The sequence below is a fragment of the Aquila chrysaetos genome, chromosome 16, assembly GCF_900496995.4.
Source record: "Aquila chrysaetos chrysaetos chromosome 16, bAquChr1.4, whole genome shotgun sequence".
NCBI classification, from domain to species: domain Eukaryota; kingdom Metazoa; phylum Chordata; class Aves; order Accipitriformes; family Accipitridae; genus Aquila; species Aquila chrysaetos.
In genome coordinates this window covers 1398488-1422198 of record NC_044019.1, presented here as the reverse complement: position 1 = coordinate 1422198, position 23711 = coordinate 1398488, and the positions used below count along the sequence as shown (strand labels likewise).

At 60.6% G+C, this 23711-nt stretch overlaps 2 protein-coding genes across 3 annotated transcripts; one reads left to right on the top strand and one right to left on the bottom strand.

Annotated features, from left to right (window-relative positions):
• Window positions 1-9919: 9919 nt before the first annotated feature.
• On the bottom strand, window positions 9920-16245 carry TRAPPC3 (trafficking protein particle complex subunit 3). 2 transcript variants are annotated; one of them, XM_030038748.2, is made up of 6 exons: window positions 16118-16233; window positions 14381-14428; window positions 13147-13244; window positions 12822-12921; window positions 12385-12567; window positions 9920-11688 (listed from the first exon to the last, which is right to left on the bottom strand). In XM_030038748.2, the coding sequence occupies exons 1-6, from the start codon at window positions 16157-16159 to the stop codon at window positions 11569-11571; spliced, it is 591 nt and encodes a 196-aa protein (XP_029894608.1). In that variant the 5' UTR covers window positions 16160-16233; the 3' UTR covers window positions 9920-11568. The 2 variants fall into 2 exon arrangements, with proteins under 2 accessions (XP_029894608.1, XP_029894609.1); XM_030038749.2 differs by lacking the exon at window positions 14381-14428 and having other exon boundaries at window positions 16118-16245.
• Window positions 16246-18894: 2649 nt separating this feature from the next.
• LOC115351699 (probable beta-D-xylosidase 2) lies at window positions 18895-23117 on the top strand. The gene is made up of 14 exons (XM_030038746.1): window positions 18895-19245; window positions 19322-19482; window positions 19590-19749; window positions 19913-20083; window positions 20157-20248; window positions 20340-20497; window positions 20578-20681; window positions 20776-21000; window positions 21157-21242; window positions 21412-21548; window positions 21737-21826; window positions 22038-22246; window positions 22380-22586; window positions 22706-23117. Exons 1-14 carry the CDS (start codon window positions 19003-19005, stop codon window positions 22991-22993), a joined length of 2331 nt encoding a protein of 776 aa, XP_029894606.1. The 5' UTR covers window positions 18895-19002; the 3' UTR covers window positions 22994-23117.
• The last annotated feature ends 594 nt before the right edge of the window (window positions 23118-23711 follow it).

Below are 23711 nucleotides of genomic sequence, written 5' to 3'. Positions count from 1 at the left end.
CAGCGTGCTGGCTGGTGAGGTGCAGCCGCCCAGGGAGCAGCCGGGACAGAGCTGGGAAGTGTTCAGGTGGAGACCACGGCTGGGCAGCAGGCTGCTGAGAAGGACTAACCAGGGTGCTGGGTGTGGGGGTCCAACTGGTCCCTCCGAAGCACGGCTCGGGGCAGGAGCTGAGGACCCTCCCTTGCAGGGTGCTGTGCCCGAGTGGGGATAAAGCCCAGTGCTGACTGCCCCTGGATACGCTGGTCCTGGCCGTGCAGCACCCACCACCCATTTCACAAACCTGGGTGCCCTGCGGTGACCTTCCTGAGTGTCAGCCTTGAGTGGGGCAGCTCGACAGCTGGCACAGCTCAACTTTTATCCCAGCCCAAAATCAACATGGGAACTTTTCTGCAGATGCTTTGGGCTGGATGGGGGAACTGCGAGGTGGAGAAAGGCCTTTTCCTTGATCTGTTCTTACAATAATAAAGCTGAGAGCCTGCTGGCTTGTTTGGGCATAGGCTGCCCCAAGCAGCACACTGGTGCTGGCTGGGGCTCAGCTATGTGCGGCCGCCCGTGCCCGCTGCTGGGTGCGGGATGTGCCAGCCTGAGACTTGCTCAATTAATGTGAGTTGTTAATGACTTTCTGCTGATGTGGGTGTAATGTCCTTTGGAAACCGGCACCCTGACGTGTGTCCTTTCCTCCTCCCAGTGCACATACAGGGACATGGCTGCTGCAGCCCTGGGGCTGGACGTACCCCATGGACACAGGTGGGTGCTGGTGGTGGCTCCTGGGTGTGTTTTCTTTGTCTTCCCTTTGCTGAGAGGGGTTGGGAGGGGGGGACGGGAGCAGCTGGAAACTTTGGGCCAGGGTGAATCGGAACCACCCGGGACACAGGGAAGGGTGAACAAGTGGCTCACGGGGCTGGGGCCAGGCATAGCCCAGGCAGGATCCATCCATGCTGTGGGGCACCTGAATCCCAGATGTCCGAACCTCGTCACTCTCCAGTGCAGATGGAGGTGGTGTGTGGCTGGTAAATCAGCATCGCCTCTGTGCTGGGATAACCTCCTCCGGGCTGGGCAGGGCTGCACGGGCGCTGGGACATGTTTCCCCCAGCTGAGCTTCAAAGGGGATGAGAAGCCCCGGGAGGGGAGGTGCGGCTGGCCAGGAGCCGGGGCATTGCTGGGGGCAGGCGTGGGTGTTGATTGTTTCTTGGCGACTTCCCTGGCCCCAGGGCTGGGGAGACCTGAAATGCCCTCTCCTGTTGCTGTGAGTGGGAGCTCCAGGGATGCAGCAGGGTCTCAGCAGGGCGGTGCTCAGGGATCTTGACTCACCCCCCAGCAGAAACGGTGCCAGCTCCTTGTGCCAGGTACAGACAAAGGGCCAAACAGAGCGTTTCCTCGGGATCATTCCCCAGCATCCCGTGGGGTCTCGCAGCAATGTTGGGGCAGCCCGGCCATCACTCTTCAGAGTCTGGCAGCGCTGTGCTGAATGCTCCCAGGCTGTGCAGGCAACGCCCCTCCCTGCTGTCAGGTTTTAGACTCGAGTCCTCAAAAATGCAAAAAATGCAATGGGAATCAAGGTTGGCCTGAAGATTTTTGATCTTTTCGCAATTGCTGCAGTATTGCTGTAAGTACATCCAGATGGCTGCAGACCACACAGAGGCAGCGCGCCCCGCCGCCACCGGCACGGCCACCTTCGGGCCACCCCGTCCCACCTCGCCTGCGATGCTCGGGGACCTTGGGGGCCTTTGGGACATACCAAGGGGCAGCACTCGAGGATGCGGCAGGTTGAACTGTGTGTCATTAGGGTTAACCCTAATGGGTGGCTGCAGGGTGACCTGTCCCCCATGGCTGGTGGCTTGTCAGGTGGCTCTGAGGGATGCTGCAGCAGAGCCATCGCCCTGGCTTGTACCTGGGGCAAGGATGTGACCTCCAGCAAAGCTTTGCTAAACTTAAGAGGGAGCTGAGCATCTTGTAGCCAAAACTATAGATCAGCTGCTGAGAAGTGATGCGAAACCATCTCTCAAACCCACTGGCTCCGTCCCCTCCGCTCCCAGTGCGATCCCTGCCGTGGGCTGCGATGGGCAGCTTGTGTGTGGCAAGTTGCTGCCTGGCTTGATGAGCTAATTTGCTACTTATTTGGCCTGAGCGTTGCTATTGCTGAAACTTCAAATGGGAGGGAAAATGGCTGGTGTAATTTATTACAGGTTAGCTGCTGTGTCCGCAGAAAGCTGCAGCAGGGCAGACCTGGGCTTGTTTCGGTGCTTTTACTGTGGCTTGGAGCTGAGGAGGGAGGATGGATGGAGGCGATGGCTGCCTCCCAGCAGCCTGTGCCCAGGAGGCTGGCGGATGCCCCGACCTTGGGGTGCTCCTGAGGGATGCCTGGTCCCCACACGTGGTGCTTTGCTTCCCGCCCAGGGCAGCTCGGTGTGGCACGGCAGAGCTGCACTCGGTGCAAGTGTTCTGGCCCCATTGCGGGCGCTGCTGCCAGTCCTGCCTTCCCTGCTCCCCGAGACCTGATGGGCAAGTGATGCTAAATTAGCCGGGAGGCTTGTTTATACCTGCCACTCGCTTTACTCGTGCTCAGAGCCATGGTGGGAGCAGGGCTGGTGGGAAGGTGCCTGGATCTGGCTGGGGGTGCTGGAGTGGGCAGAGGGGCAAGGGCAGGGCTGGGGGTCCCTCCCGCCTGTGTGGGTGCCTCCAGAGCACCCGGGTGCTGCCAGTTCTGATTCCTGGTCTCGTTCCTCACAGGAGCGGGAATGTGTGTACCCAAAGCTTGCTCCTCAGGGTACAAACACATGGTGGCTTTTGTTGAAAAGCAAGAGCATTTCTAGAGAGAGATCAGAATTTCCTTTTCCTAAAGCCAGTTCCCATTAAGGAAAATGTTTTGACCAAAACCTGATGCCCTGTTCTCTTCTCTGTGGTTTAGCCAAGAGCAGAAGATAAAGCGCCGGCGGTGTGAGGTGGGCACTTTGCCCTGCTCTGGTCCTGCCCTGCGGCAGCCATGCTGACCAGGGTCCCCCGGTGCAGGGGGGCGAGGGGCTGCCCCCACCCACCACCCGGCATCACCCCAAAGCCAGCCCGGCTGCCAGCGCAGGGCTCACGTGGTACCTGGCAAGGATGCTGCCGGTACCTGGCAAGGATGCTGCCGGCACCCGGTGCGTTCCTTCTGCTCCTCTCCCATCACCCAGAGGAAGGTCCTGGTCCCATCCTTGCTCCCCTCCTCACCTCCGGTCTTGGCTGAGCACTCGTGGGCCGGTGGCCGTGCTCTCCCTCCCCTCCGCTGCCCACCAAACCGAGGAAGTTGCAACCGCAGAGTTCTTGAAAGCATTTTTTTGGTAGAGACCACCGGTACTGAGAGATTAAAATTGCTGTTGTTTCTTCCATTACTCAGCTTTCCTGAATTATGGGGTGTAATACTCAGGGAGTGGGAATAATTAGGGGAGAACAATGGCAGGCTTGAAGGCTTAAATACGCCTGTGTGGTACTCCCAGCCAGTCCAGCCTGCTGTCACATTTCTCTAGGCCTCCATTTTCCACAGCCTGTGCCAAGCCGTTTCCACTACGGGTACCCGCTCCTCAGCTTCCTCATTCCTTGGGCTCTGCTCCCCAGCTCGGCTGTCCCGGTTAACGCTCTGCTCCCCAGCTCCTGGCCAGCCAGTGCCCATGGCGTGGCTCCCTGTGCCCTGCCTGGCCGGGATGCTGGAGCCTGGGGGATGCAGGAGGGCAGAGCAGGGGGATGCTGGAGCCTGGGGTAAGGGGATGCAGGAGCCCAGGTCAGCCCCCATCACCTCTTCACTGCCTCCAGGCTCCTCTGCACCGGGCAGGCGGAGGTCCTGCCGCGTTGTTTCGGTGCTCCGTGCTTGAGGAAGCCACTGGGTTATACCCCTCCGGCTCCTCGGTGGAATCTTGCTCAAGTGCCTTCCCAGCAATGGCTCGCTGCTGTGGTACCTGGGGGAGCAATAACAGCTGAGGAGCTTGGGCAAGAGGCCACGGTGCCAGCACTGGCCCCAGGGCAAGATGCCGGCTCTAGCTGGGGCATGTGATGGCTGTGGGGAGCTCTGTGCCCAGCAGTGGGATGGGGACATGGAGCCGGCCCCATGCCCAGCAACTTCTCTCTGAGCTCTTGGATGTCAGTGTTAGCACTAATTAAAAGAAAATAAATATCTCTTTTTTTTCTGGAAAGGGACATTGTTCTGGTGAGCATTTTCCCCGCGTGAGCTCCCATGTCTCGGCTGCCCATGCGTGATGGGCTGGCAGAAGCCAACGGGATCCCAGGGCTGAGATGAAAGTTTGGGGCTTTGCTTCATTTGAAGAGGGGATTGGCTTTAAATTTTCAAATCATTTTGCTCCTCTGTCTATGAACTTAACTGCTTGGAAACCTTGACCACAGCCTGTTCCCTGCCATACAGGCATCCAGTTTGGTCCTGCTCATGGCGAGCTGCTTGCCACGGTGGGGATGGGATGGGGTTGGGGATGGGCTGTGTCCTGGGGGGTTCCCATGTGGCCCCCGGTTGGTGCCGTCTGTGCTGCTGCAGTGCCGGTGGTGGCAGGGCTGGTGTGGGGGCTGGTGCCAAGTGCTTTAAAAACAACCCCCAAAACCCAGCAGTACCGGGCTGAGGGAAGGTCACCCGCAGGCAGTGGGACTTGGGGTGAGAAGCTGAGCATGCACCGATGTGATTTGCTGACCCCGTGCCAGCAGCCGAGCAAACTTTAGCATCCCAAAGCTTGGAGCCAGGGCTGCTCGGGTGCCGGGGGCTTCAGCAAATCCTGTAAGGGGAGATGGTGGCTGTGCCGGGCAGTACCCGTGCTGGAGGGCTGGGGAGGTGGGAGAGAAGCGGGTCCCCAGCTTCTGGGGGCAGCCCATGCTTAGGAGCAGCCAAGGGGACACCCCAAATGTGTTCCCTGAGATCTGTGCCGCTGCATGTGCCTGCCCCCAGCTGCTGCCCAGATGTGCAGGACTGGGAGGTGGCTCCCAGGGCCGGCTGGCACCCTGACACATGCTGGCAGGGCCCAGGCTCACAACTCCTCTGCCACGGCCAATGAGTTCAGATGGTTCATCCATCTGGTTGCTGGATGAACAGACAGACTAATGACAATGGCGAAAGGAGGAACCGTCAACTGAGCCACCTTCCCTGGGCACTGCTGCAGGACGGGATGCTGCAGGTTTGAACTGCTGGAGGAAAGATTTAAACTAGAAAGCAGCAGCTCTCTGGGGCAGCTGAGCAGGGGCTGGGCTGCCTGGGGCGAGGAGGAAAGCTCCATCACTGGGTTCTGAAGCCCGGGTCAGCCCAAGCGCAACAAGGATGGGCTGAGAGCAGCTCCTGCCCTGGGATGGGTTAGATGCCCTTCAAAAACCCAGCTTGCTGCAGCTCAGGGAAACACAGACCATTTCAGCAGCTCCATTCCTTGGAAGCCACAATTAAAACTATTTTAAAAGAAAACAAACATTTCTCATCAAAATGCCTGTCTGTTCCTGGCCCGCAGCTGAAGGTCTTGTCGTGGGCCAAGGCTGCTCAACACCAGCAGCTTCCCGAGCTGCCTCCGGGCAAATCCACTCGAGCTGGACTCAGAGTTCTGGCTGCGTTTGGTAATTGACCCTTGGAAATTTTGTACCTTTTGTACAAAGTTAGAAAGGCTGGACTGGTGCTCTCCTGCTCTCTGCAGGGTCTTTGTTTCCGGGATGGCAACGAGCTTATGGCTTCAGCATTTGTTGTGCAAAACAGCTGCATGGGCCGTACCCCATCCTGCGGGCACGCCTGCACCTTTTCCGGATGGAGCCCAGCGCCGCAGGGCACCGTGTGCCCGTGCCGCATCCTGTGCTGCCTGGCAGCAGAGGACGGCTTCCAGAGGGGAATGGTGCTGCTGCCAGCAGGACAATAGCGGCTGTGGTTTTAATTATTGGGGTTTAGTTGTGTGGAGCGGAACAAGAAATGGCGAGCAGCGAAACCGCAGGGAGAAAGGCAGAAAGGACGGTCTTTGGCCGGCTGCCTGATGGGAGGCGTGGTGGGGGTGGCTGGACCATCCCACGGCCGGGAGAGCACCGGAGTCCTCGCCGGGTCACGGCGTGAGGGCAGGAATGGTGGCACGGCTCGGCTGATGTCAATCTGTTCTCCTGCGACTGTCGTGCTGTCGCCCGGGGCTGTCCCTTCCCATCACAGCTTGGCACAAGCTGCCGCTGACTAAATGGCCACATATGAGACAAAGCACTGTGTGGAGACTTGGGAGCATGGACCCGGCCGGGGGAAGGGGGACAGCGAGATAAATCGCATTCCATGCAGGGTCCCTGCCCTGGATCCCCCTCATCCCTGCACGTGTTGCTGGTGCCAGTCTATGCCTGGGAGCAGGGACATTTCTCACTGCGTTTCCGTTTGCCCAGCACTTTAACAGACGCATTCGCTGCAGTGTTGACTTTCAAAGGGCTGGATCAGCTCCGCAGCTGGGCAGAGTGTGGGAGGAGGGCGCCTGTCCCGCTTAGGAAACACAAAACAATAAAAAAGGAACAATGGAGCCTCCTTCCCTTCACCCAAAATACCAAATGCCACCAAAATGTGGCAGAGCTCCAAGCAGTGCTGCTGGGGCAGCTCTCACGTCCCCTGGCCTGAGGAGGGGAACTGCAGATACCTCCTCCTCTTCCTCGGCCCTGGCAAGGGATGCTGCAGGAGGGTGGGTGCCAAGGAGCATCGCCAAAGGGCTGCCCTGACCCGACGCTGCTGCCAGCGGGCATTCCCAGCTTTGGAAACCATATTTGGGCCAGGGCAGTGGTTTTGCAGCATGGCTGTGCCTTGGGGAAGGATTTTGCAAGCTGCTCAGGCTTCCCGGGTCAGCTGAACATGCTTCGCAGCCAGCCCAGGGGTCTGGGAAGGTTTATAAAAGCATCCACATACCCAAACTCGCCAGACTGTTATCGGGCAGAGAACACATTCATTTGGTACCCATGTGGTGCCAAGCATGGGGAGGTGCTCAGCCAGGTTGGCCAGAGCTGGGAGTCCTGGGGGGGAACGGGTCCGTGCCCAGCTGGAACCCACCCACCCATGCATCCTCTCACCTGGCCCAGGTGCTGCCAACAGTTTTTCAACGCGCGGGTGCTTGGGGATGCGGGGCTGGGGCTGAGCATCCCAGGGCTCAAGGGGACCGTTTGTTGAGCTGTGTGCGGATGGTGCCAGCACATCCCCACCATCACTGCCCACACCCTGGCTGCTCAGGGCCACCGGCACCGTGCCAGCCCTGTCAAGGAGCTGCCGTCCCCAGCGCACAAGCCCTCGTGGGTGAAACATCCTTCACACGGCCCCAGCGAGCACCCGGCACCCTGGCCAAGCACATCTGGCTGAAAGCTGTGGGAGCTGCCCCAGCAATGAGGACACCAGTCCGGAAACGCTTCCCTCCTGGAGAGATTCCCCCGTCCCATCCAGGCTCCTCTCCCAGCACCATCCCTGTCCCATCAGCGGGTGCCGGGCCGTGGGGTCTGCAAAGGGACGGTGCCCAGGGCTGCCGCCCGCCCCTGGTTTAGGTGGCGGGAGTGGGGCTGGGAGCTCTGCTTCCCACCAGCGAGGGGAGAAGGGACTGCCCGGCTCCAGGCTGGCCTGAGGAAAAATTTCTTTACTGGGAGGGTTGTCAGACATTGGAATAGGCTGCCCAGGGAAGTGGTTGAGTCACCATCCCTGGAGGTGTTCAAAAAGCGAGTAGACGGGGTACTCCAGAACATGGTTTAGTGGGCATGGATGATGGTTGGACTCGATGGTCTTGAAGGTCTTTTCCAACCTAAATGATTCTATGATTCTATGAGGGTGCTGCCGGCACGAGGCGGCGTGGACCGTGGCTGGGCTTGCCGCCAGCTCCGCTGCCCCGTACCGTGCGGCCAGAGCAGGGCGGCAGCAAACGGCCCTCGCCGCCTGCCTGCAGCAAAGCAGGCAACAAACCCTGGGCAAGCTGGGAGCAACAGCCAGGTTGTTCCCACACTGGGGAGGTGAGCTGGTTTAAACTCTCAAGCTAGACCCTGATAAGTCACACACGGGACTTCAGCTCCCGCCTGTGTGTGCCCTCAGGACACCAGCCAAAGTCCCGCTTGCCCACGGGAGGAATCGGTGCTGGAGGAGGGCAAGGGATGGAAAAGTTTCTTCCGTGGGTGCCGCTGCAACTAAAGCTCCTGCAACCTGTTGCTCTGGGAGCCCGGGCCCGGGATGGGGTTGGGATGCGGCGCTGTGGCTGGGACCCGGGGTCTCGGCGATGCAGAGTCTGCCTGCTGCCATCGTGGGGTGGCCGGGGCGGGCAGGCTGGCCGAGTGCCCAGCGTGGGCAGGCAGGGGCCAGGCACAGTGGTGGGGGGCTCACCCCACGCACCGCCGTCCACTGGGGTCCTGGAGCATCGCTCTCCAGCAGCGCTCCCGCCCCATGTCCCACGTCCCCCGCCTCGACTTGTTGCTATTGTCATCTCTAATATCACGCAGAGATATGAAAGGCTGAAAGTCGCCTCTTTTCCTGCCAGGTTAAATCGTTCACCAGGAATGTCTATTATTCCCACAAGTCAACTTTCCCCTTCGCGGTATGTGTCCAGGGGTCATGCCTGGCACTACATGAAAGTGAAGGGTATTCAATAACCTAGAGCCGTGGAAAGGCTTTAGTCCAACTCCAACCATGTTCAGGGTTTTATTGATGCAGCATGCCTTTCGCCATTTGTTTCCTATAAACAGCACATGGTAGTATTTAGTAGGTTTCAAACAGAGCTTTTTGCATATTCTCCCTTGTCTACAATGAGCTACTTGGTAGTAGACAGTTTTAATTTACTTAATGCAATTTTTGCTTTTTGTTCTTCCAGAGGGTCTGGGCTGGTTTTGACCCAGTCGCCCCAGCAAATTACTGCACAACTCCGTAATTCCCAGGGGGCCGGCAGTGGGAGCCCGGGACCCACTCCCCGTGGGGGCGAGCCTGTTCCCCTGCTCGCCAAAGGAGGGAAAAGGACCCGGCGCGAGCTCACCGTTGCAAAATAACCCCCTTTTAGCTGCGACGTCGGCAAGGACACAGGGCCTGCTTCCACCCAGAACCTCTAGGACAGAGTCCCCGGGGGCAGCTGCTGCCCAGAGGCTGTCTCAGGACCCGGGTGCGTGTCGGGGCTGTTTGGGGCCATTCTGGCTGGCGAGGCTTGGCTCTCGCTGCCGGCCGGGCAGGTGACACGTGACGCTTGGCAGCTCCAGCCAAAGAGAAAAAGCCACTTTATTGCAAAAGCTGCTGCTTCCCTCTCCTCGGGTCTGGCAGCGGGCCGGGGTGCAGCCCTGGGGGTGCTCAGTGCTCGGGGCTGAGCGAGGCTGCAGGGTGCCCCCCCGGCGCAGGGGGGAAGCCCACCGGCACGCTGCAGGGTGTCTCCCCCATGCCGCCGGCTCCTGGGGAGCATTTACACTGTTGATACAAGCAAGGGAGGCACAAACTCCTGCTCCTGGAGAGCCAGCAGTTGCTGTTCTTCGCCTGCACGCTCCCGCCTGCAGCACCGCGTGCCCGACGGCAGCCATGGAGCAGCCGCCGCGCCGAGCTGAGCTGGCACAGGGGGGCACAGATGCCCCCCGAGGTGATTTTTTTGTGACTAAGAATGACCACAAATAGCATGCCTCAGCTCTCTCTGCAGCGGACTGCCTTGGGCTGGCGGTAGCGAGTCGCTGCTAACGTACATGCACGAGTATTCACGGGGCAGAAAATGCCAGTCCTCAAACAAGCAAACATTGACTGTCTGGTTTCCCAGCGCTGCCCATCAGCCCCCGAGTCCCACCCCCAGCCACAATCCCTCCGTGCGCTGAATATTGGGCAGGTTTCCTTCAGGCAGCAGCTTTCACATGCACTGGCAGCCAGACATTCTTGGTGCGGCGCTGCCGTCACCCTGCCAGCCCCGCTCAGCTGCTGCTCCACACCAGCACCCGTGTCACCAAAAAAAAAGGCAAGAGGAAACCAAGGAGCTGACACCAGGATTCTTTTAATGCGATTGCTTTCAAAATGCAGCCTTAAAATGACTTATAATGGTCAATGATGAGAAACGATGGATCTTTTTCATCTCTGCAACATGACCGTGTGGCACCTCTGCCTCCAAAACCCACCAGCCACTGCTTTTCCTCAATGTCATTCTCCAACTGCTTTTACAGTGACGCTGCCCCTTCACAGGACAAACATCACATGCGGCATCCAAACCCTCTCACCAAAGGTACTCATTTGGGCAAAAAAAGGGACGGGGCGAGTCGTCCAGCATCCAGATGGCCCAACGTTTGTCTGGAGAACCTAAATGAATGGCAGCACAAGCGGCAGCTTTTTCTCTCTCACCTTACACTCAGGCATAAACCTACAAAGGTATTTGAGCCGCCAGCTCCTGTGAAAGTGAGTAAGAGCTATTGACTTATTATCAAGCTTCTAATTTTCTCTGTGGATCTGTGCCTTCATGCTATGTAAAGTGATCTGAGAACTGAACATCTGACTGCATTTTCTCACTGAACAGGACGCAGAGGAAGTTGATTTTCCAATACCTTGCTTTTTGAGATGTAAGACTACTTTGTGTATTTATTTTACAGAACAGCAGGTGCTGCAGACTGCCAAAGCTTGCCAATTTAAGTAACACGGGAAATTCTGTTGTAGCCTAAACATCTGTGAGAATATACCCCAGCACCACCTCCACGCTCTACAGTGTTTATACACTGTAACAGGGGACCAGACTCTACTTGCTGAAATGCATTTAATACCTCCCAGTCGTTAGTCTGAGTTTTGTTTTTTGTTCTGTGGACTTGCCATGCGGCCCCCGGGATGTACACACTGTAGAAGACCAATGGCATTTTAGCCACTCTTTTCGTTTCCCCATTTAAAGTATTTACTGCTGCTCCACTGGAATTTAACGGTCCTCCCCTTCCAAGCGGGGAGTCATGAGACTGCTGGGGAAGAGAAACTGCTGAAAGGCCCAGGCCACACGGGCCTCCTGAATCTGCCAGTGCTGCACGATGCCACGGCTCTCTGGGAACAGGAGCCTCCCCGACCTGGTGCCAAAACTCAAACAGCTCTCCCAAATCACCCCTTTGTATCAAGCTTGCATTTTACTACTAACTTCTGAATCAAATGCAGGAAGCCAGTTTGGTCTACAGAAATACTATGTGCTTATCTCCAAATGAATTTTAAACCTCTCCTTTTAAGGACAGCATTTAACAGTAATCAGTGGGCTCTCACAGCTTGGTCTCCAATTCTGGTAATAAAACATTCAATCAGATTTGAACAAACTGGAGCTCTTCTGGAGTTTGAGCAGTTCTCGCACAACCAAACATCACAATTAGAAACTGAGCATAAAAAGAGTCCCCAGGGGAATACGAAAAAGACATCACCTTATGAAAAAGCTTCAGAATGAACCTGTGAAATAAACAGCAACCAGACAATTGTCTTCTACGGAAGATGGAAGTTACAGTAGAAGAATATAATAACATCTTAAACAGTCAGTAAGTCAGTCTGAATGTACAGGGGCACTAGATCCCTACAGATCTGTGATGAAAGCACTATATCCCTACAGATCTGTGACGATAGCTAATGGCCAAAACCAGGTGGTCCCCTCCAGTCCCAAAGGGAGACTGGGTTGCGATTCACTCTTCACCAGCTGGAAGATTGTCTTCAATCCGCCTGATGAACTTCATTCTTATTTCTGTGACGCTGTCACCCTTCAGCGTGTCCTGGACAAATTTTACATCTACGGCCATCTGAACCTAGGTGATGGAAGAGGAAAAAGAAGAGCTGTTATCTCCCTCATAACACCAGCTTCTCTAGGAACCGTCTGATCGTGAAGCACCAGCTTAAGGACTCTGAGGGCATGACATGCAACGCAGAGCTCTACGGGAGCACTCATTATTTTTCAAGATCACATACTCCTCATACATTGTGGCCTACATGGTGGACAGCGGGCGCCTTACCTCGGCAAATGTACCTCCTACAGCAGAACTGGGACTCCCTGCAGAAACCAGAGCCTGATTAACCCTATCGCTCAGGGCTACACGTCCCGCTGGTCCATCTATGTTCCTCAAAAATTTCAGCTAAGCAAGATAATCAAGCCTAAATATAGACTCCTAAATTTGAGACACAGCTGTTCTCTTGTTCCAGCCAATTCCCAACTAGGGCTCACAGCAGTTACAAAGTGAGGATTTTGAAGCTTCATAAAAATTCAAGGAGATAATAGTGCTTGTACTTGGGTCATAAGATGAAGGGGCTTGGTCAGCACCTCTGGGACTCACAGCTGCCAGACACAACAGCAGCCAAGCGCTCCTGTAGCTCTGCTTTTCTCCTGGGAATGAATTTCAAGTCCAAAGCAAACACAGAAGTCACAAACACAGACTAGACATTAAAGTATCTGCTGATACCTTGGTTATTCATATATCTATTTCACTGGGAGAGAGATGTTGGCTCACCATTTCCAGGGCACCTCGCAGCACTCCACACAACAAGTTGGAATAGATGAGAGATGAGTGGTTGTCAGGGAGCTCAACAAAGTCCACCAAGGGGTTATTTTCCAAGATCAGGGAGAACTCATCGCCTCCAGGACTCCAGTTGGTGATGCTCGGAGTGATACCCAGGTACATTTTAAATGCGATCTGTTATGTCAAACAGAGTACAAACAAGAACATGTCCCATGAAGCAGCAGCACAGCTTTGATCTTTGCAAAATTACTAAAGGGTTTTGAAAAAAACACACCTTTCTCCCAATTCCCACCAGTCAGCAGTATTCGGGGATCTAATTCTCTCTTTTCCGCCCAGAATCTCAGTCAAACTCTCAGAACAGTCCTCTGAGTAGCAAACACTCTGTCCTCACAAGCAAAACCTGAACAAAACTGTGCTTTGATGATTACCTTTGCGATAACATCTGCAGTTTCACGGAAATCGTGGCATCTTCCGACATTGGACCGGGCCAGAAAGTCTTCTATTAGCCGAACACCTATGTTGTAACCCCTGTGAAAGTACCAAAGAGAAACAGCTGCAGAGTGGGAAGAGCATAAATTTAGAAAGACAGTCAACGTTTATAAAAGATAATGAAGGAAAAAAAATCTGAGAAATATCGGTATTAGATAAAATTCAGTCTGCCAGGCTTTTATTTTATTCATAGAGCAGCACACAAAGCTGTGCCTACTGTGAACCCGAGTTCCTACAAGGTTCCACTGCAGCAGATCCACTTACATTTTGTCAAGCTGCTTGTTGACGTCCTCGTCATTCTCATAGTCCTTGCACAGCTGGGTGACCAGAGCGCCGTACGTCAGCGTGAAGAGCTCTGAGTTCTAGACAGAGGCAAAAGGGATTTAGCGCAAGCCAGAGAGAAAACTGACTGAGCACTGCTGCATCTGTGTCCAGCGCTGCTTCCGTTGGCCCAGAGAGGGGGAACAGAAACCTGCTGTCTCAAAGGAATTTGCTGCTTAACAAGGAGAGATCCCAGTTCATATTTTGGCAAGGCAACTTCAGTCTCCTTGGAAAGAGAAATCCTCTTTGACTAGGAAGGACGGAGCACTTTCTTTCTCTCCCTCTCTCCACACACACAGCACTTCCCATTAATGTGTCCTGAATCTGACCTGAAGAGGCAAGCCAGGAGGCTGCTCACGCTCTGCAGCCATTCTTAGCAACTCTCGTCAGCTGCCAATTAGCATCTGCTTTAACGAGCACATCCCCAGATAACTGGAATGACACCTCCAGGTCATTTGGTGTGCTACCGACCACCTTCTGGATGGCTAAATGTGCAGTTGCCAGGGACCTGAATTTATTTCAACTATTGACCTAGAGGTGAAAATTGGCTCAAACTGCTGTCTGTTATCTGTGTTTCATAAACACACTGCAAATGGGCAACACTTATTAGGCTCCATTTCTAGTCCTTTCAACAGGGCAAAAAACAGTCCTCCATTCACGGATTTATTACATTCTGCTACCAAGAAAAAACAAGACTCATCTGGTCCCTAGAAAGTTATCTAGGCACATAATTTGCTTCATACATTAAAATCAGCTCCTCACACCCAGAAGAGGAACAGCAAGGATGATTTCAGGTCAGCTCAGCAGATCTGTGTTGCACACATCCGCTTTCTGTGCCTGGCTAGGATCAAAGTTACTTGGGTGTTCTTTGCACAGTTGCCAGATTTGCAGAAAACACCAAGGGAAGAGGCCTCCTCTCCCAGCCACCACCATCACCGATCCCTGACCTGAAGCAACTACGTCAAAGTGCATTTTCTTGGGAGCCACTAAGCCAGACCAGTGATTATCACGGTCATTAAAGGCTGCAAAACAAAAAGCTACAATAGGCTTTAGCTTTTCACAGAACCTGAAGGAAGTGTTTTCAGGAACAAATAAACCATCATTATTTATTTCTGCTTTCAGTTTTAGCATTCAGAAACATTAGAGTCTAATCTCAGATTAAAAGCCTATCACCTACCATGAGATGCATAGATGCAGAAGGTGAAATGAATGGCAAATACCAATACTACAGAATGAAAGCAGCAGGCAGGCAGAAAGGAAGGGAAAAGAGACAACATCAGAGTTAAGTGACAACACTGATCGCACTTCATTCTGAACAAGTTTACACAAAGCCAAGACAAACAGGAGGAGGAATCACTCCCAAACTGCAACATTCAACAAATAGAAATTGGGTTTGTTAGAAGACACAGGGAATTCCACCTTGTCATTGTAATTCAGCAGGTCAACAGCAATTAACTACCAAAAGGCTTTAAGCACATGAAAAGAACCAGTCAGGCTCCTTGGTACTTTTGCCCAATTTTAGATCTAAAGAATTGACACAATCTTTGGGTTTTTTTTATTTACAATTCTGCTTTCATCTTGGAAGGAGAGATGTTACTCAAGAGCGAACGACAAGGCGGAAGTCTCCTTTAGCTCAACTGGCAGAGTCAGACATTTGGCAGAGAATTTAACAAACATGCAAAAAAGGTTATGCTATTTTTAAGGATTTCAGTAATTTTAGTAAAGACAGGGCTTGGCAGCTGGAGAGAGTAAGGGGTGAATGGATGGAGGAAACCCAGCTGTTACCAGTCCAAGATGTTGTCATTTACTGTGTAAAGCCACGAAGCCGTCACCTACTGTTATCAGCCCCAAAGCATGCAAACCCAGTGCTGGTCATAGTTATCGCCTGCAACACTGCTGTTTGGGTAGCTTTAAACTCTTATAACAAGGCAAACTTCTGAATTCATATTTGTGAACGAACTCTTCATTTTTGGTCCATCTAATGGAATTAAAGTGCCTAACACTTTTTCCACTAGTTCTATTTTTTCATATCGCAGACTAGCATACGGTCTCAATGCTATATAACTGTTCCGTGGCTACAAAAATGTCAGAATCCTAATGAAGCAATGCCAATTCCTTAAATAAAAATCACTGTATTTAAGTTGAATCCCTAGAAGAGAACCCCTCATGGCGCAGAGGGGGCCGGAGCAGGCAGCTGCCTGAACCAGCCTGTCAACATGGCCAAAGAGGGAGAAAAGCCAGATTTTTTTTGGTTTTATTACTTGCTCTCGAATACTGGCGTTGCATTAAAATTGAATTAATCCGATCTGGTTTGACCCAGAATCAGACCTCAGCTCTGCGGTTTCGTTCTCCACCTCTCGTTTCTCGGTTCGGCTGGACTGCCGGTACGGAATGGGGTTAGAGAGCAGAAAAGAGAGCGAGGTGAGACAAGCCTTGGCGTTCCCCCTGTCGGGCTCCCGCCAGCACCGGTGTCCCGCTCCCGCCCGGTCTCCGATCCCGACACACGGCAGCAGCCGGCTCTCCGGCTCCTCAGCACCGGGCTCTCCCTGCCCTGCGCTGCCGGTGACGGACGGGAGCTCCCCTCGGGCGCCGCCGCGGGTACCGGACGCTTTAGGCCGAGCCCGTTGAAGGGCTACGGCGGGCTCCGCACCCCTGACGGGCCTCCGGGGCGGGCGGTGCCGGCGGAGGGGCAGGTCCCGCCGAGCCGGACCCCCGAACCGAGGCGGGCAGAGCCGGGCCCCCGCCCCGGGCCTGGACCCGACGGCCGGGCCGGGCCGGGCCGGGCCGGGCCTCCGCCTCCTCCGGCACCCCCCCCCCGCCCCGGGCCCGCGTCCTGCCGTCGCCGCCGGCGGGCCGCCCCGCGGCCGACGCAGGGGCCCGCCCGGCTCCTCAGGCGCCGCGGCCCCGCCGTTACCATTTTCTTGCTCTCGGTGCCGCGGCCGGCCTGGCGCGACATCCTGCCCGGCCCGTTCGTTCCCCGGCCCGGCCCGGCCGCCTCCCGCACCGCGCCGAGCCGAGCCGCGCCGCTGGGGCACGACGGGACTCGTAGTCCGCGCCGCGCCGCCGGCCACGCCACGCCCGCCAAGCCGAACTACGCGCCCCAGAGTGCAACGCGGCCGCCCTGCGCGCATGCGCGCTGTCATGGGAGACGGGGAGGGGGGCGGCACTACCCTTCCCGGCGTGACGGTAGGGCGCCTACAAATCCCGGCGTGCGGGGCGGGTCACCTGACCGCCGCTCCCGGCAGGCGCGGGGGTGGGCGGAACCAAGCGCGGGGAGGGGAGGGGGGGTGCGCCGCGCCGGCAGGGGGCGCCTCCGCCCGCCGGGCCGGTCTCTCCGCCGGGGCCGGGCCCGTCCGCCCCCGGGGTCGCGGTGAGCGCTTCCGCCGGCGGCGGGTGAGCCCTGCCCGCCCGGTGAGGGGCCGGTGGCTGCGGCGCTGCTGCCTCCCACCGGCCCCGGGTGAAGGCGGGACACCGGCCCGGGCCCGCGGGTACCCGGCGGCTGTTGCGGAGGCCCCCCCCCCAGCCCCGGTGATGGCAACGAGGGGTTTTGGCTGGATGAGGAATTCCTCACGGAAAGGGCTGTCGCCAAAGGGCCTGCCCGGGGTCAGGTTCCCCGGGCTGGCGGGGGCCCCCTTCCCCGCCCAGCCGCTGGCCCTGGTGTCTTGGCCGGAGCTGGTTCCTGGGGAGAGGGCAGCCGGCGTTCCCCCCGCCCCGGGGCGGACGGAGCAAGCCCTGGGCTGGCGGGGCAGGGCCGGCCAGCTCGGAGCCTCGGGCTGCGGCCCGGTGTGGGAACGGGAGCTGGTCGGTGCAGGGTTTCGACGCCTCGCACGCCTGAGAGATGCGGCCGCGGGGAAATGTGGCGGAGGACTGGGGTGTCACAGGGGTCAGCCTGGCCTGGGGCTCCGAGCGACTGCAGTAAATATTTACTGGAACCACCGAGCTCCCACAGACCCTCCTCAGCCGGTGCGGCCGCCCGAGCACCAGCCTCTGCTCCCCGATGGACACTGCCTGGCCGTTATTTATTTATTCAGTTACGTCTCTATTCTAGACGTGTCGCTGAGCGAGTTCTGGCTGCTGACCCCTGCTCAAGGGTGGCTCCAGCCGGTGCGGTGCGATGGAGGCTGCGTGGCGGGTGGGAGGGTATGCTGTGGGCGCAGAGGGAGCCGTTAGCGGGACCCCCCCCCCCCCCCGCCGGCCGCTCAGGAATCCAGCAGCTGGGGGATCGCTCACTATCACTGCCGAGCAGCAGTGCTGGGAGCGTGGGGGCCGGCCGGGCTCTCGACGGCTGCGGCCGACTCGCTGGCATTGCCTTACATGGCTACGTCCCCGGGACGGCGCAGCCTGCGCTCGCTCGGCTGCTGGCAGGCTGTGAGCCCCGAGGACTGATACCAGCTCTTGGCGTGGGCGATCAGGGCTGGGGAACTGCCAGCGTCGCCACCGTCCCTGGCAGGAGCGGGACATGGTGCCAGCGAGATGCTGAGGTGTCTGTGCTCCCCCATCTCCCAGCCCTAAAGCGCAGGGGAGCAGTCTGCCAGCACCGGCTCCCCTCCTGCCCCCAGCACCGGCAGGCAAATGGCTGTTTCGTGCTCTCCCCTCGCCCCCTGTGCATTTCCCAGCTGGAGAGCTACATCCAGGGGAGCGTGAAGGTGGGGGCAGCGGAGACCCTGCGGCATGCAGCACACAATGCCACGGCCACGATGCTGGAGTGGGCACGAGCCTCCTGAGCCAGGCGGCCACCAAACTTGCCCATGTGGAGATACAGGTCTCTACGGGCCCGGGCTGCCCGGTGCCAAGCCAAACCCTGGCCATCACCATGCCGTTTGTCTCGTGGGAGCGGCCGTGTGGGGAAAGCCACAGAGCAAACATCGCCGTGTGCCCGGGGGCTGCCCGAGCCACCACATGCTGCTCGGGGTCACGCAGCGCTGGCTCTCGCTGGCTGGGGAGTCACCTGGCCGGGCGGCGGGACACGTGCTGGGTCTGGCCACAGCCCCGCCGGCGTGCTCGCGCCGGAGCCACCGCCCGGCCCCGCACTGTGTCCCCAGGCTGCAAGTGTGGGACTTGGGCGGCACGGCCGGGAGGACCTGCAGCCTCGGGCACCGAGAGCGTGACCACAGCCACCGCGGCTGCTCCCGTCTGCAGGTGCCCACCGGAGGTACTGTGTCCCCGGTCACTGCACCAGGGTCCCTGGCAGCATCCCACCAGGCACCGCGGGGCACAGAGGGGACCCGCGCTGGCGTCACTCACGCTCCGTGGCTCTCGTTAAAGCACAGCGTGCTAGTGAAGGCCTTTCCCCTCGTTGCCCCGGGTGCGGGACAGGAGCAGCAGTGGGCCACCTTCTGCCCCCCAGCCCCGAGCAGGGGGCCGTGCCCTGCCAGCTCCGCTGCCGGCAGCATCGGAGCCGCGGGCAGCCCCGCTGCAGCCGGGGTGACCCCGGGAGCCGGTTTGGCTGCACCGGGCAGCTCTGCCGGTTCCCGCTCACAGACGTGCCCGCACCGGGAGGTGCTCGGGGGCGGGGGGGCGAGGAAGCGAAACGCCGCGACCTGCCACCGCGGCGGAGCCAGGGGACGGGAGCCAGGGCCTGGCTGCACGTTGCACGGTGCTCCGGTGCCGCCGGCCGGGACTCGCCGCCCCGGGACCCCCCCCCCCCCCCCCCGCCGAGTCCCGTCCCGTCCCGTCCCGCCCCGTCCGGCGGGCGCAGGGCCGAGCTGCAGCGCGCCCCGCCCCGCCGCGCCCATCGCCCGTGGCCTCGGAGCGCCGGGACGGGAGAGGCCCGGCTGATCCCGGGAACCGAGCCGTGCCATGCCGCGCCCAGCAGCCCTCCCGCCCGCTCGGCGGAGAGCGGCGACCCCGGGAGCGGCCGTGCCGGTTCTGGCGGGGCTCCGGGCCGCCGCCGTGCTGCTGTGCGCGGCGCTGGGCGCCGGACCGGGGCGGGCTCAGCCCACCCCCTTCCCCCGCTTCCCCTTCCAGGACCCGGCGCTGCCCTGGCACCGCCGCCTCGACGACCTGCTGGGCCGGCTGAGCCCCGCCGAGCTGGTGCTGCAGGTGAGGGGGCGGCCCCGGGACCCCCCCCCCCCCCGCCCCGTTCCTCCTCTGCCCGCTCAGCGCCGCTGGCCCGCAGGTGGCGAGGGGGGGAGCGATGGGGAACGGCCCCGCGCCCCCCGTTCCCCGGTTGGGCATCGGGCCCTACAACTGGAACACGGAGTGCCTGCGGGGCGACGCGGAGGCTCCCGGCTGGGCCACGGCTTTCCCCCAGGCGCTGGGGCTCGCCGCCGCCTTCAGGTACCGGCACCGGGGACGGGGCACCCCGGGGGTGCGGGATGTGGTCCCGCGGGACGGACCTGCGCCCCCCGCCTCGACGCCTCCGCGCTCCCCCCCACCCTCCACAGCCCAGAGCTCGTCTACCGGGTGGCCAACGCCACCGCCACCGAGGTGAGAGCCAAGCACAACGACTTCGCCGCCACCGGCCGCTACGGTGACCACACGGGGCTCAGCTGCTTCAGCCCCGTCCTGAACATCATGAGGCACCCGCTGTGGGGCAGGAACCAGGTGCCAGCATGGGGGGGGGAGTGGTGGTGACCCCGGGCGGGGGGTCAGGCCACGCAGGACCGTGGCCGACCGGCCGGAGGGTGGCAGCAGCTCCTTGGGGTGCTGGCTGCGGGGGCGTGTGGGTCTGGGGGTCCCGGCGGTGACCCGCCTGCGCCTGGGCCAGGAGACCTACGGGGAGGACCCGTTCCTGAGCGGGGAGCTGGCCCGCAGCTTCGTGCAGGGGCTGCAGGGCCAGCATCCCCGCTACGTCAAGGCCAGCGCCGGCTGCAAGCACTTCAGCGTGCACGGGGGCCCCGAGAACATCCCCGTCTCCAGGCTCAGCTTCGACGCCAAGGTGAGAGCAACGGGGCCGCGGGACGGCGGGCAGCCCCCCGGGCGCTGACCCCTCTCTGCCGCGGCGCTTGCAGGTGCTGGAGCGGGACTGGCGTACCACCTTCCTGCCCCAGTTCCAGGCGTGCGTGCGCGCCGGCTCCTACAGCTTCATGTGCAGCTACAACAGGTACTGAGCGTGGCGGGGGCCGTGCGGGCTGGGCTGCCCGCGGGGTGGCCGGTGCCCGGCCGGCTGGGCTGCCCCATCCCCTTTCCGACAGGATCAACGGCGTTCCCGCCTGTGCCAACAAGAAGCTGCTGACGGACATCCTGCGCGGCGAGTGGGGGTTCGAGGGCTACGTGGTGAGCGACGAGGGGGCCCTGGAGCTCATCATGCTGGGGCACCACTACACGCGCACCTTCCTGGAGACGGCGGTCGGTGAGCTCGCGGGACGGGCGCGGGGTCCCCGGGCATCACGCAGCCGTGACGGGCGGTTTCCCTTCTCTCCGGCACGGCAGCCTCGATGAACGCCGGCTGTAACCTGGAGCTCTCCTATGGCATGAGGAACAACGTCTTCATGCACATCCCCCAGGCTCTGGCCATGGGCAACATCACGCTGCAGGTGAGCCGGGGGAAATGGGGCCGAGGGCATGGGCACAGAGCCAGCACTGCCCCCGCCAAGCACAACCGAGGTTTTGGTGTCGGGGTCTTTGCAGATGCTGCGTGACCGGGTCCGGCCCCTCTTCTACACACGGATGCGGCTGGGGGAGTTCGACCCCCCGGCCATGAACCCTTACAGCGCCCTGGACCTGAGCGCTGTGCAGAGCCCCGAGCACCGCAACCTCTCGTTGGAAGCTGCTGTCAAGAGCTTTGTGCTGCTGAAGAACGCGCGGGGGACGCTGCCCCTCCGGGCTCGGGACCTGCCCGGCAAGCACCTCGCGGTGAGCCCCACGCACGGAGGTGGGCAGGGGGGACACAGTGACCCAGGGGCTGCTGCCTCTGTACCCCGGGCCCGCAGGTGTCCCCTCCTTTCGAGAGCCGCAGGCTGCGTAGCACAGGGCTGCCGGTGCCCACCCTCACCCCTCTGCCCTCCGCAGGTGGTGGGTCCCTTCGCTGACAACCCCCGGGTGCTGTTCGGGGACTACGCGCCGGTGCCGGAGCCGCGGTACATCTACACTCCCCGGTGAGACAGCATGGTGCTGCCGTCCATCCCCTGGTCCTGGGCGCTGCCTGGGTCTGCTGCTGGAGCTGCTCAACCATTCACGGGGGTCTGGGGCAAGGGGGGGTGTCCCCAAGGTGCCCCAACCCTGGGGCACAGCAGCCCCCATGCCTTCTGCTCTTTCCTGGTGCAGGAGGGGGCTGGAGACGCTGCCGGCCAACGTCAGCTTCGCGGCAGGCTGCCGTGAGCCGCAGTGCCAGCAGTACTCGCGGGCGGAGGTGGTGGGTGCAGCAGGGGCAGCCGACGTGGTGGTGGTCTGCCTGGGGACAGGTAGGTGGGAGCGGGGAAGGCGCTGGGTGGGCATGGCCTGGGAGAGGGAGCACCCCAGATCCGGGGCGGCTCTGGGAGAGGAACGGGTCCTCATCGGCCCCCCGAGGCGGTCGGTGCCCCTCTGCGCCATCTGTCCGCGGTGCCCCGGGCAGGGTGTAAGGGGCTGTCCCTTGGCTGTCCCCACGCAGGGACAGATGTGGAGACGGAGGCGAAGGACCGGAGGGACCTGTCCCTGCCGGGCCACCAGCTGGAGCTGCTGCAGGATGCCGTGGAAGCGGGTAGGGCCTCTGCTCCTGGCCAGGGCAGCGTGCCGGCACCTGGGGGCTGGTTGGTGTCCTGGGGGTCGGGGCCAGCCCAGAGCGGGTGGTGATGGGCTGAGGCGCAAGGAGGGGAACCGCAACCCCCCGAGGCGGTCCCCATCCATGGGGCACCCCGGAGCTGTCTGAGCAGCGCTGGTGCGGGGTCTCGATGACCGCTGTCTCCCTGCAGCCGCCGGGCGCCCCGTCATCCTGCTGCTGTTCAATGCGGGGCCCCTGGACGTGAGCTGGGCGCAGGCGCACGAGGGCGTGGGGGCCATCCTGGCGTGCTTCTTCCCCGCCCAGGCCACCGGCCTCGCCATCGCGAGGGTCCTGCTGGGCGACGTGGGGGCCAACCCAGCCGGCAGGCTGCCGGCCACGTGGCCCGCAGGCATGCACCAGGTACGGCCGGGGCAGCCGGCGGATCCCGTAGCTCTTCCCTGCCTCGGTGGCCAGGGAGCCGTGGGACGTGGGGCTGCTCCTTGACCATGCCTGCCCAGCCCTGCCCCAACTCCACCGGCCCGACGTCCCTCAGGTGCCACCGATGGAGAACTACACCATGGAGGGGCGAACGTACCGGTACTATGGGCAGGAGGCCCCGCTCTATCCCTTTGGCTACGGGCTGTCCTACACCACCTTCCAGTACCGGGACCTGGTGCTGAGCCCCCCAGCGCTGCCCGTCTGTGCCAACCTCTCCGTGTCCGTGGTGCTGGAGAACACGGGGCAGAGGGATGGCGAGGAGGTGAGCGCCTCCGTTCCGCACTGATGCGGCCGTAGGGGGTACGGCTGCAGCCGGGGTCCCCCCTGCCAGGGGGGCAGCTGGGGGGTCCCGTCAGCGCTGACTCCCGTCCCTCCGGGCAGGTGGTGCAGCTGTACCTGCGGTGGGAGCAGTCGTCCGTGCCGGTGCCCCGCTGGCAGCTGGTGGCTTTCCGCCGCGTGGCCGTGCCGGCCGGCCGGGAGACCAAGCTGTCCTTCCAGGTGGCGGCCGAGCAGCGTGCCGTCTGGGCACAGGACTGGCGCCTCGAGCCCGGCACCTTCACCCTCTTTGCCGGCGGGCAACAGCCAGGCCAGCAGACGCGGGCGCCCTCGGAGGTGCTGAGCGCACGGTTCACCGTCACCGGTGCAGCCCGGCCCCTGCGTGGGTGCTAGAGGTGGAGGTGGCTACGGTGCCGGGCAGCCCGGGGCGCTGGCAGAGGGAAGGGGCACGTGGCGTCCCGTGTGCCGTGGGGAGCGCGGTTGCCTGCCTCGCAATAAAGTGCCGGGTGCTGCTCCACGGCGGCTGTGTGGGGGCCTCCCCTCCCGTCCCCCCCCCGGCACAGGGCTGGGTGCGTCCCTGCGGCGGGACGGCAGCGCCCGGGGCTTTCGCCCTCCTCCCCGTTCCCGTCCCACCCGGGGGTGCTGCTGCAGCCCCCCACCCTGCCTGTGCCCCCACGCCGGCCGAGGGGCAGCAGCCGCCCAGACCGGCCTGCGCCTCCTGCTCTATTTATAGCTGCCGGGGCCGCTCCAGCACATTCCCTGTGCTGAGGGGGGTGGGGGACCGGCAGCGCTGCCTTCAGCCCCAGGCTGGGGGGCTCAGGAGGGCAGGGGGTGGCCGCTCTCCTGCCCAGGCAGGATCCGTCCCCAGGAGGGTGGCAGCCGTGCAGCCAGCCGGCAGGGCCAGCACGGCGAGGAGTGGGGAGCGGCAGAGCCCTGCACCGGCCAGGGGGCCAGATCCAGCCCTACAGCAGCTCGGGTGCTGCAGGGCAGGGATGGGATGGGGGTCCAGCAGCGATGCTAGTGGGGAGCGCGGATAGCCAGAGACAGGCAGGAGCTCCTCGGGACGGCGTTGGAGGGCTGGGATCTCCTTCAGCGCTGGGGCTGGAGGCCA

Excerpts from the sequence above, each read along its gene's own strand:
- TRAPPC3 (XM_030038748.2), bottom strand. The coding sequence starts at position 16,159 with ATGTCGCGCCAGGCCGGCCGCGGCACCGAGAGCAAGAAAATG. Across the intron at positions 12,568-12,821 it reads CTGCAGATGTTATCGCAAAG|ATCGCATTTAAAATGTACCT; the intron begins GTAATCATCAAA and ends TTGACATAACAG. Across the intron at positions 11,689-12,384 it reads TGCGAGGTGCCCTGGAAATG|GTTCAGATGGCCGTAGATGT; the intron begins GTGAGCCAACAT and ends TCCATCACCTAG.
- LOC115351699 (XM_030038746.1), top strand. The coding sequence starts at position 19,003 with ATGCCGCGCCCAGCAGCCCTCCCGCCCGCTCGGCGGAGAGCGGCGACC. Across the intron at positions 21,549-21,736 it reads GGTGGTCTGCCTGGGGACAG|GGACAGATGTGGAGACGGAG; the intron begins GTAGGTGGGAGC and ends GTCCCCACGCAG. Across the intron at positions 22,587-22,705 it reads GGCAGAGGGATGGCGAGGAG|GTGGTGCAGCTGTACCTGCG; the intron begins GTGAGCGCCTCC and ends CCCTCCGGGCAG.